At 56.8% G+C, this 12,151-nt stretch overlaps 1 protein-coding gene and 1 non-coding gene across 3 annotated transcripts; one reads left to right on the forward strand and one right to left on the reverse strand.

Moving 5' to 3' along the window:
• The first annotated feature begins 1,446 nt into the window (after positions 1-1,446).
• Positions 1,447-1,533, forward strand: TRNASTOP-UCA (transfer RNA opal suppressor (anticodon UCA)). Its single transcript has one exon. It is a non-coding gene; the product is annotated as a tRNA-Sec (tRNA).
• A 4,863-nt stretch (positions 1,534-6,396) lies between these two features.
• FOSB (FosB proto-oncogene, AP-1 transcription factor subunit) lies at positions 6,397-11,424 on the reverse strand. 2 transcript variants are annotated; one of them, XM_056136340.1, is made up of 5 exons: positions 10,721-11,424; positions 8,479-8,793; positions 8,142-8,249; positions 7,007-7,168; positions 6,730-6,866 (listed from the first exon to the last, which is right to left on the reverse strand). In XM_056136340.1, exons 1-5 carry the CDS (start codon positions 10,844-10,846, stop codon positions 6,864-6,866), a joined length of 714 nt encoding a protein of 237 aa, XP_055992315.1. In that variant the 5' UTR covers positions 10,847-11,424; the 3' UTR covers positions 6,730-6,863. The 2 variants fall into 2 exon arrangements, with proteins under 2 accessions (XP_055992314.1, XP_055992315.1); XM_056136339.1 differs by having other exon boundaries at positions 6,397-7,168.
• Between the last annotated feature and the right edge of the window lie 727 nt (positions 11,425-12,151).

Genomic DNA, 12,151 nt, shown 5'->3' on the forward strand with positions numbered 1-12,151 from the left:
GATTACTATTTTCACATCAGGGCTTACTGTTTTAATTCAACTACTAGTCAGAGCACCTTAACAGAGCTTGGGGAAGTATGTGGCAAAGGCTGGTGATCAAACTAGAATTGGCTGCATGCAAGGCAGCTTTTTCTGCCTGTAAGTGTGATATTTGAGTTGAGACAAGCAGCGTGTAGGGAAGTAGTCATGTGAAACCGAGGAGATATAGGCAGAAAGCTCAGCAAATGCAATAAGATCACAAGAGAAGAGACTGCTTGCCTAGTGCATCAGAAGATTGCACTGGGGAGGTGGATAGTTCAGTGGAAAGGGTGCTTGCCTTGCACACAGCCAACCTGGGTTTGATCCCCGGCATCCCATATGGTCCCCTGATTCCACCATAGTGATCCCTGAATGCAAAGCTAGGAGCACCCTGAGCACCCTGCTGGGTGTGACCAAAAATCAAAAATAAGAAGAGAGAGAGAGACTGGAGTGATAGCACAGCAGGTAGGGTGTTTGTCTTGCACGTGGCTGACCCGGGTTCCATCCCCAGCATCCCATTTGGTCCCCCGAGCACCGCCCGGTGTAATTCCTGAGTGCATGAGCCAGAAGTAACCCCTGTGCATCACCTGGTGATGCACACAAAAAGAAAAAAATATATAAGAAGAAGAGAGAACTTTAACTTTTACATAAGGTTTATGTGAGTGGATGATATTGTCAAAGACTCACTGTCAGAGGTATTAGCAGGATCATATTTTTATTATAATTTTGATGGCACAGTTTTCCCAGATTGATAGGCTGTGTGACCGGAGTAAGATGGTATCCGTTTCTTAGCTTCTGTTTCCCTGGCCGTGGAGTGCAGGTGCACAAATAGAGGCTCTATGGTATTTGAACTCTGGGAACTGATAAGTGAATCATTCCCAGCACCTAGGACAGTGCCTGGGACTCAAGCTAGCACTGTTTCCTTGGTTCACTGCAGTTCCGCAAAAGAACAGCAGGTGTCACACCAGACCTGCTTGCCCGGCGTCTCCGAGACTGGGAGAAAGTCGCTTAACCAAGCTCTGCTTTGACTGGAGCAAAAATCCGCTCAGCCAAATTCAGATTCTTCAAGGAACGGACTTCTGAACGCTGAATTTCCAGTGTCACCTTTGGGAACAACAACAAAAAAATTACTTCTTCTTTGGAAAGGAAACCTCTGGCCCTTTAATAGAGACTTTGGGTTCGGTAGTTCGGGCCCACTTCCCAGAATTCGTGGCGGTATGCAAATGAGATATTTTCCAGACGCATCATGAATCGTATACAGTACGAGGCAAAAACAACACTTTACAACGATGGATTCTGCAAGTAACGATAGGCAAGACTTTATAAGTATTGAAATAAAAAATCTGTACACTTTTTACTTTTAGCACCATAACTTAAAAGAGTAATAATATTTGGTCTTTATATAACTTTGGGACGGAGGTGTGTCCTGCCCGGATGATCCTCAGTGGTCTGGGGTGCAGGCTTCAAACCTGTAGCTGTCTAGCGACAGAGTGGTTCAATTCCACCTTTCGGGCGGAGATCCCTTTTGTACATTCTACTTCCCAAGTAACTTTAGGCTAAATGTTACCTAAGTCCCACATCCCTCCTTCTTGTGTCCCCTTAGGGCATTACTTGTTGCATGTAGAGCCTTGTGTGCATCACAAACTTTTTTTTTTCTGCAGAGAACTTAGAGGTTTTAGAATCATTCTAGATTTCTCTCCTACGACTTGTTTTCTCAGCCGTTTGCTCACTCGTGTGTGCATTTAATCACGTATGCATTTGTTAAGCAGTCAAATATTCATCATTCGCTTATTTATTAATTCACCCGTCATCCACTCATCAGGTACTTGCCAAGTGTTTGCTTGGTGCCCAGCCTTGCAGTGGGTGGTGCTGGGTACTCAGTAACAACCACCCGGGCCCTGACCTGATGATGCTCTCAGTTTCCCGGAGGAGGCAAACGTTAAGCAATCGTTAATTACCCACTTAACTGACAACTCCAAAGGTGATAACTACCAGAGAGGCAAGTTGAGAATATCTGAAGCTATCTGATAAGGAGGTGAGAACGAGAGTTAGGGTAGCATAAGGACAGACACCTGAAGGGAGAAAAGGGATAAACAGCAGAAGCGAAGAATATTCTCGAACTAGGGATCAGGGTCCTTGGCACCTGCACCTTGGTAACTGCGGCAGGACTCTGCTCTCAGCGCATGCGCGAGCTCACTAGCTCGGCTCAGTATGATGTTGTTCAGAGATGGATCCTCTTGTCCAAGGCCACCAGCTCACCGAGGCCCTCAGCCCACTGCTTCATCACCGCTGCCCTGTATTATCTTTTCCAAACGACCTATTCATTAGGTTCTCTCTGCTCAGTGCTCAGCCTTGTCAATGTCTTGGGACTCCTTGGGACGCATCCAGAGCCCGAGGAACTCACCCCCGTCTCCGACGCGGGTCTTACTTTTCTCCTTCCAGCTACTCTCCTCCTGGCATCTAAAAGACTCTTCCTAGAGCTCTGGCCTCCACCTGACCTGCCTCTGTGCTGACGATCTGCTACAGCTCCTTGGTACCGTCCAGAGACTTTTCCTGGCCAGGGCTGATGTCTCAGAGGGCTGCAATGCATGTAGAGACTCAGGGTTCCATCCCAGAACCATGCAAGACTGCAGTCCTGGGTGCTGACACTGCAGGGGTTCCCCAGAGTGACTGCATTGTGTGTTGCCCCAAAACAAAAGAGTGGAGGGCCAGAGATATAGTACTCTGAGCACCGCCAGGGTGGGGGGGGGGGGGCGGAAGAAAGAGAGGGAGAGAGACAGAGAGAGAGAGACAGAGAGACACAGAGAGAGAGAGAGAGAGAGAGAGAGAGAGAGAGAGAGAGAAATAGAGTTCAGTCTGTGTTACCACACCAGCAGGTGTGACCCTGAAAGCCACCTACACTAGTCAGACCTGGACCTGGAGGTTCTCAGAACACAGAGCCTAAGCAATACCACATCTTTGACCCTTGGCATTCAACCAAACAGTCCAGTTGGATGAGAATTGCAAGGAGTGGCGTCTGCCTGGGAGACCAAAAAAACAATCATTTTTTGGGCATCTTTTAGGGGGTGGGGGTACACGCAGCAATGCCAGGGCTTACTCCTGGCTCTGTGCTCAGGAATTACTCCTGGTAGTGCTAGGAGTCCATATGGGAAGTCGGGGATCAAACCTGGGTCAACTGTATGCAAGGCAAGTGCTCTCCTCACTGTACTATCTCTCAAGCCTAAGCCTGTATCTAATTCCTTTATTCCTTTATTCTTTGGGGGGTGAATGTGATCACACCCAGTGATTCTTTATTCTTTGGGGAGTGAATGTGATCACACCCAGTAATGCTGAGGATCGAACCCAGTTTCAAGACAAATGCCTGATCTACTGTACTTTTGCTCTGGTAGCTCCATCAGTCTCACAAACCCTCACAAACCCTCTGTCTAGGCACTACTTTATGCATTCCCTAATCATCTTCCTTCCGTGCCCTCTGCATCCTCTAGAACTCAGCCGCCCCCTCCTTCAGCAAGGCTCCTCTGATTCCCAGACCACTTTTTTTTTTTTACTTTTTGGGTCACACCCAACAATGCTCAGGGATTCCTCCTGGCTCTGCACTCAGGAATTATTCCTGGTGGTGCTCAGGGGACCATATGGGATGCTGGGAATCGAACCCGGGTAGGCCACGTGCAAGGCAAACAACCTACCTGCTGTGCTATCACTCCGCCCCCCCCCCCCAGACCATTTTTGGTTTCTTTAGCCAACTCTACCCAGCTTTGTTTTTTTTTGGGGGGGGGTCACACCCAGCAATGTACAGGGGGTTACTCCTGGCTCTGCACTCAGGAATTACTCCTGGCGGTGCTCGGGGGACCATATGGGATGCTGGGAATCGAACCCGGGTTGATTGCGTGCAAGGCAAACGCCCTACCCGCTGTGCTATTGCTCCAGCCCCCCAGCTTTAGTGTAAGGGGATCCAGGTTCTTTGCTTCATAGAATTGTGAGGCTTCCTAAGCAAACAAACACTGATAGTTAAGAACCGTGTAAAGTGTCCGGCTCGACAGGGAAATTTTGTTTGAGTTTTTGGTAGGTGGGTTTGAGTCATGCCTGGAGACATCAGGGAGTGGGGCTTGAACCTGGGTCAGCTGCCGCCCTGTAAAACTTAAACTGAACAAACAACCTTTCCTGTCCCTCGTTTGTAGTTTATTGTTAGAAAGGGTATATTTTATTTGCGAGGGGGCCACACTCACGGCTTACTCCTGGCTCGGTACTCAGTGATCACTCCTGACAGGGCTGGGCAGATTTTGAAGGGCACCACGGATCAAACCCTGGTCAGCTCTGTGCAAGGCAAATGTACTTCCCACAGTGCTATTATCCCTGCAGTTCCAAAAAGCCATATCTTCTTTCCTTTCTCCTCGCATGAGCCATAAGCAGCAGTAGCTTCTCAGTAACACACCTCACATATACTATTGTGTCTCCTTCTTTCTAGAAGTTCTAGCTGGGTGCCCCCATGTGCAGCGACACCCCTCCCCCAAATAGCAGTTCAATATCCCCTCTCCTGCTGGAAGGAGGTAAGGCAGTTGCTGGGTAGAAGATGCAAATGCTGAGGTGGGTGCATTTTAAAAGAGCTTTTTATTGGCGACAGTGCAGAACTCTGGGGAGGGGAGCGGTGCGGTGCAGGGCAGACCCCACTGTCCCCAGAGTCAGGTGCAAAATACAAAAAGAATCACAAATACAGCGCAGGGTGGGGGCAATACATTGTGGTCGCTCACAGTCTCACATTCACACCCTACATTCTCCGAGTCAAGGATTGCTCCCGCTTCCACACCAAAACCAAGGGGTGGGGGGTTGAAATATCAGGTCCCCATCAAAGCCAGAGTCAGAAGATGGCTGGAGGGAGGGGATAGTCAGTAAAGAGACAGCCCCCAAAGCTTAGAGAAGGACAGAGGGAGGGACACTTGGGAAAGGTCCCCAGCGGCTAGGCACTCCGCAAGGGGCCAAGAGCAGCAGGACAGAGACAGCCAGAGGTGGGAAGGTCAGCAGACATGGGCTGACTCGGTTTCCAATGCCTCGGTAGCCTTTGGGGGTCAAGGGCTATTTCTCCCCTTGCCTCCCATCACCGAGGTTGCTGAAAGCGCTTACACATTCACTCACAAATGCTCACACACCCATATATATAATATATTTCTTTTTATACACAATAGATAGAAGTGCCTTTCGGAATCTGGGAGAGGGATAAATAGCCAGGAAAGGGGGCGCCCCCCACCCCAGCAGGGGGGGCAGGTGGAGTATCTCCCATGCATTTGAGGGTAAGAACGGCATCCCATGTGAAAAAATATGAATCTGCCTCAGGATAAAATTCTCATGAGGTGAAGCACAAGGAATGGGGGGGAGGGCACAGAATTAAGATGGGTTGGGCGGGAGCTGGGTCCCTGGGGGTTACCAGTTCATGAAAAATTGGGGGTGACGGTCTTAAAAGCCTCAGCCTTGAGATTTTCTCCCGAACAACCGCATTGCCCCCTCCCCTGGCTCCAGCTGCCTATCCAGGCAGGATGCAGGGATGCCAGGGGCTGGGAGGAGAAGTTGGCGTCCTAGGCTGGGGGCAGGCAGGTCTTGAAGACCAAAGACGGGGGCTAGGGAGGTCCTGAGGAGAGAGACCAGGTGGATGCAGAAGCGCCATCCTTCCGGATCTGTCCCTATGGAGGAGAGGGAGAAGGGGCGACCAAGGGAAAGCTTTTGGGGAGTAGGGGGGTACACAGTCGCTCTCTGGACGGGTTCTGGCCCTCCCCGCTGCACCCTCGGAGGCAGCCAACTCATTTCACAGTATCAAACGCTGCAGCAGGACGGGCCCACAGGGCCCCCTGCTGCCCGGACCAGAGAGGCCCCACGAGGAAGGTCCGAGGGGCGGTGGAAAGGAGGTGGGGGGCGGGCAGGGTGCTGGAATAACACTGTAACTCATCAGCGAGGATGGGCGGATTGGGGTGGGGGGATCCCGAAGAGGTGAGAAACTCAACTCAAAGCCGGTTTTCCCGGAAGGGAGCGGCTGGGCGGTCAAGACCGGAGGTTCACATTTCAGATTAATTGGGGGAATGGGGGGGGGGTCGTAAAAGAACTGGGGGAAAGTCTATCCTGGGGGTATCAACTTCCCTCTCAAAGGCGCGGAGCTCAATTCCAAGGAGGACCGAACCACGTGGAAATATTGGATAAATAAAGCCAAGGGTGGGGAGCGGACAGAACCAATCTAGCCACCCCCCCCCCACAAAGGGTTGGGGGGACACTTTGCGAGTAGCAGGGCAGAGTGTGCCGATGCCTTGCGGGGACTCTCTGGAGAGGCCCCGAGCCCACCCCCCGCGCCCCAAGTGGGCGTCACCCTCCCCACCCCAACCCTCCCTGGAGGCCCGAGGGTCCTCCTGCAGCCCCTCCCGGTCCCCCCACCATCCCGCCCCCAAAGTCACCAGCTCTCGGGCCTCGCCGGGGCCGCAGAACGCAAGAGGCGGCGCGCAACGCCAGGGAGTCCTGTCCGATGGCAGTGGCGGCCGAGTCCGACAGAAGAGGCAGGAAGGCCACACCGCCAGCTCGGGGCTCTTCCCCTCTCTCCTCCTCCTCCTCCTCCTTCTCCTTCTCGTCCCAGTCTCTCTCCCGTGTGTGTGTGTGTGCGTGCGTGTGTGTGTGTGTGTGTGTGTGTGTTTGTTTTGTGTCTATGAGTTCACAGAGCAAGAAGGGAGGGCGAGCTCAGGGGGTCGCAAGGCTGGTCACTGCCGCTGGGGCGTTGGGCGCCGGCGAACGCGGAGACCTCCGGGCAGGTGAGGACAAACGAGGAAGTGTACGAAGGGTTAACAACGGGGAAAGGGTCGCCCAGGACTTGAACTTCACTGTGTGTAAAGAGAGAAGCCGTCAGGTTGGGGGGTGCGTCCTGGCCGAGCTGGAAGGGCAGGGGCGGCGGTGGCGGGGGCGGCAGCAACCAGCTGAAGCCGTCTTCCTTGGCGGCCGCGGACCCCGGCAAATCTCTCACCTCCGCCAGCGGGCCCGGGCCCGGGCCCGGCCCCTCTTCGTAAGGGATCTTGCAGCCCGGTTTGTGGGCCACCAGCACAAACTCCAGACGCTCCTTCTCCTTTTGGAGCTCGGCGATCTCCGACTCCAGCTCGGCCTTTTCTTCCTCCAGTTGATCTGTCTCCTGGGGTCCCGCGGTGGGAGCGGTGGAGAGGCAGGAAGGAGGAAAGCACACAGTGAGTGACTCAGAAACGGGGGTCCCCTGCACTCCAGGGGGGCACAGCTGGCGGTCACCCTCTCCCTGAGGCGTGCTGCAGGGCTCAGGGCTGGAAGGCAGCTCCTCAGGGAAAGGAGGTGGGGACAGCGCCCGATAGGGACTGGGACAACCCCCTTCCTTTGGTGGAAGTCTCGTAGGTTTGTTGAATCAATGCATGAAGACTTTAATTTCCTTTCCTTTCCTTCTTGTGCCAGGGATCGAACCCACACAAGGCAAGTGCTGTCCCCTCGAGCCACCCTGTCACACACTATGGTGGTCAAAGGCCATCTGTCCCCAGTCCTCCTTCCCTCCCAGCGACAGAATGCCCAAAATACAGGCTTTCCCTCCATGTCACCCTGAGCGGCCAAAGCAGAAAACCCTCAGCCTGCACGGGGAATGGGGTGCAAATAATGGGAGGGGTCCTTGGTGGTGGACACCCCCAGCCCCAGCCCTGAGAATTTGAGAGTCTAGGACAGGGGGTGGGGAGCAGACCCTAAACGAAAGGACTGAACTTCACAGACGTTCAGCTACTCAAAGCAAGAAGGAATCTGGCAGGCTACAAGGGAGAAACTGAGGCCAAAGTGGACAATCACATGCCCAAGGCCAGAGGGAGGAGGGACCGGACCAACCCTCATGCATGGTCCCTCACAACACCCCTCAGAGGGAAGTGAAGGCCAAGCACCAGGCTGGGGGAATCACAAGCCCAAGCAGAGAGTCACCTAGCAGAAGGCTGTGAGGGTCTCTGTGTATAGTGTTGGGGGCTACCCAATTGGGCCACACCTAGTCCTTATGAGGACCCTCAAGTGCTAGCCCAGGAGGAGAGCCCATATGGGGGCCAGAGGATGGAGAGAGCGTCCCACGCAGCCTCTCAGCCCAGCGCCCCCGTCCCACCCATCCTTACCGCCTGGAGTCGGTCGGTTAATTCCCTCCGACGGTTCCTGCACTTGGCAGCTGCCAGCTTATTTCGTTCCCGGCGCACCCTTCTCTTCTCCTCTTCCTCCGGAGTGAGCTGAGGAGGAGACCGAGATCATGAGGCTGCATGCTGTACCTCCTCCTCCCTCCAGAACCCCGGGAGTCAGCAGGGGACCCTCAGGGTGCTCTCTGGTGGGAACCTGGACAATCGGGTTTCTGCAACCCGGAGACCATCTTCCTGTCCCTCACCCCAATTTCTTTCGAGCAGATTGTTGTTGATACTTTGGCTTCCTCCCCCAGCCCCAGTTCTGAGCCCCCTGACTCACCGTCTCCTCTCGGGGTCTCCTGGGTCGGGCTCGGGTGGGGCGCACAGGCCCAGGTGCACTGGAGGTGCCGCTGGTGGAAGGGCCACCACTGGCTGCCCCACTGCTGTAGGTGCTGAGGCCTGGCGTGGAGTAGCTGGTTCCCGGCATGTCATAGGGGTCGACGGCCGGGGGCTGCGAGGCCAGGGGCTGCCCCTGGGACTGAGCCATGGAAGAGATGAGGGTGGGTTGCACGAGCCACTGGAGGTCCTGGCTGGTGGTGATGGCGGTGACCGTGGGCACGAAGGAACCGGGCATTTCCCCGAGACCGGCGCACTCCTACGGGGTGACACATACACACACAGGCGTAGACGCACAAACAGAGACACCAACACACACACCCCCAACACACATCCACACTCCGACCCTGTGAGTGAGCACAGGGGGAGCGGGTGTGGATGTGTGTGTCACAGGCAAAAAGCCACAACACCCACCCTTCCACTACACCGTGACGCAGTGGTTAATGAGAGGATTTCTGCTCAACTGCCTTCTACCTCCTCCTCCTTCCTCGGGGAAAGGTTGCCGGGTTCCAGCGGGTGGTGATTCACACCCCGGGTTGGTGACTCTTAGGTGTGGGGGGGTGGGGAGGAGGCTGGACACAAGCGGCTAACAGAACCCCCGGGACCGAGTCACAGCCACACACAGGCACAACACCCCGCCCCCACCCCAGAGGCAAGGGGAGGGAGAGGGAGAGGCCCTAGGCCAAGACTTGGGCGGCACTCACACACACAGACACACACACACACACACACGCACGTCTGAGCCAGCACAAGGGGCTGGGAGGGTCTATGAGACCCCATGCAGGGGCCAGGCTCCCGGAAGACGAGGATGCACGAAGACGCATCCTTCTGGGAGACGCACGGAGTTTAGTCACATCCATCAAGTCATCGTTTCGCCCCAGAGTGAAACTGACAAGTGACAGGTTAGGGTGGACGGACAGGTAGAGAAAAGTGACGATCCGAGCTCCCCCAGATTGTCGCGGACGGGGGGATGGCGTAAGTCCCGGGCCCCCAAGTCCAAGCGGCGCTCATGTCCCCCCTTCCCCCCACTGCACCCCCGAATGGAATCCTAGGACTGCTCGGAAGGCTTAACAACTCTCCCAGGGGGCGTGGTAAGGGATGGGCTGGTTCACCGGCCAATCAGCGCCCTGGAAAGCCCGAGGGGGCGGGGCTCCCCGAGACCACCTGGCTGCCTCCCCCGAGGGTCAGCGGTTCTAGCCCTGAATTCAACACAGAGAGGGGAGGGAGACCCGGCACACGGAGCGGAAAGCGCGTGTGCGTGTCTGCAGGTGCCTGGAGAAGAGGGTGACCACGGCCACGTCTCTTGAAGACCCCCCCGTTCGGGCTCACAAGTGACACCGCCCCCCAGCCCGGAAATCAGAAGGGTCTAATTTCTGCGGGGTCCTCAAGGACCCTTTAGCTGGTAGCAGGTCGCCCGTGCTCGGCTGCTGGAAGCCCGTAAAAGGGACCTCCCTGGCCAAGGAACTATGAGTTCCGGGGACAGAACCGGGGGAAGGGAGCTGCACCCTACAAATAGGAAGAGTAAGGGGATTGGTCGGAGGCCACGCCGCGGCAGCCAATCGCAAGGCCGGGCTGCCCCCTCCCCTAGCAACGTGGCCCCGACGTTCCAAAATAGCAGTTCCCGGGACGTCAGGGGCGGGGCGGGCGGAGGGGGCGCCGCGCTGTGCGTGCCCCGCGTCAGACGGAGGATTCCAGCGCGTCAGCCGTTACGCACGGGTCCCCCGTTACGTCCCCGCGCAGGAGGCGGAGGCTGCGTCTCCAGCATAGAGTTCGAGCCCCGTGTTTCCAGCGAGCGCGCGGGCGCCGGGCTGCGGGAGGAGGCACCCGGACGGCCGAAGGGAAAGGGAGGAGGCGAGTGGAAGCTTCCTCGGGACTTCCCCCACCTGCCCGACCGCGCTCGCTCCGGCCTGGGAGTCGGAATCCGGGGCCGTCCCGAGCCGGCTTAAAGTTCTCATCTTTCCTACCGCATACACGTTGCACCGATCGGCTCCCCAACCCCCCCCCCCCATACGCCCCAAGCTTGTCTCTCTGCGTTGCCTTCTCAGCGCTCCATGCACACTGCAGTTTGCAAAAGTGTGCTGCCAGGCGAGTGCCCCTCGGGCGCTTCTCAGCTAGGATCGCTCCCTCCACCGCTGACTTCAACAATGAAACCTCACCCAACAGTGTCCCGTCCCTTTCGAACCTACCTGGGAGGCGGCGGCGGTGGGTGGGCTGCCGAAGGAGTCCACCGAAGACAGATACTGAGACTCGGCGGAGGGTGAGGAACTACACCGGGAGCCGGAGTCGTAGTCTCCGGGGAAAGCCTGAAACATTTCCCTGGGCACAGGGGGGCCCCTGTGACCACGCTGAGGTCGCCGGGAAGCCAAGGCTATGGCCGGGTGGGGAAAGAAAGGGGCTGAGCCGAGCGCGTCCCCAAAGTACGTGCGCTGTCCCGGGAAGGGAGACGTCCCACGCTGTCCGTGGCAAAGTTTCCGTGCAGTTCCTCTGCGGGGTCCGGACCGCACACGATGCCGCTGTACCTCCTGAAAGTCCAGGCTCCCTAGGGTTCACGGATGCGGGGGGAGGGATCGCTCCCCCAGAAGCGGCAGATGCTGTTCTGTCGTACCGAACCGGCTTCGGGTGCGGGTGCGTCCACGCGTCCGGCGGGCCCCACGGGGGGAGGGGAGTAATAAAAAGAAGGCGAAAGAAAAGTAAGTCGAATCCGCCGCAACCAAACGTAGAACGAACCGAGAAGAATCCTGCGAGGAGGAAATAAAAAAACTTTCTCTCCGGAAAAGAAGACAAGCAGCCGAAGTCCGAGCGCCCCCAGAAGAAGATCCACAACAAGCAAGTCCCCGAGTCCCCGCGCCGCGTGTCCCTGCCGTGGCCGTAGCTTCCAGTCTTATGAATGAAATCCAGAGCAACCGGCCTGTATTTATACGCCCGGGACCCGCCCCCCTGCTTACGTCACCGTCCCGCGCTCTACAAACTTCCCCAAATCTCTGGGCTCTCCGCCTCGAGCCCCGCACCGTCCACCCCAAGGGCTTCCCCAAATGTGATGGGACCCCCTGCATCGCTTGGTTGGCCGCGGGGGGTCCCGGGGGCTGCGCGGCGGGGCCTGCTGCGGGAGGGGATCCCGGCCCCGCCTCCCCGGAGTTCCTGTGACGCAATTAGCCATATAAGGAGTTCGGCCGGCGAGGCCGAGTGTTTGTTTGGTATCCTAGCAATGACGTCAGAGGGAATCCCTCGCTCAGCCGCGGCCCCGCGCGCCTGCGGAACCCGCCCGCGCCTGCGCACTGCCGCGCCGCCCCGGGGGCCGGTATTAATAGGCGCTTAGCCCAGTCCCGGGAAGGCCCGCGCAGTGGGGGAGCATCCCAAACTGGGAAGACCCCCACCCTGCCCCCCCCAGTCATCGAACGGGTCTCCTCACTCCCTTGAGGCGACTCCGGTTTTTTCTCCCCAGAGTGCAGGGTCAACCCCCAGGACACACACACCCCCGAGGTCAGAGTTCTGTGCGGGCGATGGTGCACGTAGGCGGGGATACTGAGTCCGGAGACGGCCGCCAGAGGCTACGGCGCTCCAGGTGAAAGTGGAGGTGGAGACCCCTCCCTGGAATGAACCCGCTTTCTTTCTGCCCT

This window comes from Sorex fumeus, unplaced genomic scaffold (assembly GCF_029834395.1).
Source record: "Sorex fumeus unplaced genomic scaffold, SorFum_2.1 ptg000122l, whole genome shotgun sequence".
NCBI lineage: Eukaryota > Metazoa > Chordata > Mammalia > Eulipotyphla > Soricidae > Sorex > Sorex fumeus.

Coding starts and splice junctions, on each gene's coding strand:
- FOSB (XM_056136339.1), bottom strand. CDS start 10,846: ATGTTTCAGGCTTTCCCCGGAGACTACGACTCCGGCTCCCGGTGTAGT. Junction 8,794..10,720: donor CCACCGCCGCCGCCTCCCAG/GTAGGTTCGAAA, acceptor GTCACCCCGTAG/GAGTGCGCCGGTCTCGGGGA. Junction 8,250..8,478: donor GGAGACCCCGAGAGGAGACG/GTGAGTCAGGGG, acceptor TCTCCTCCTCAG/CTCACTCCGGAGGAAGAGGA.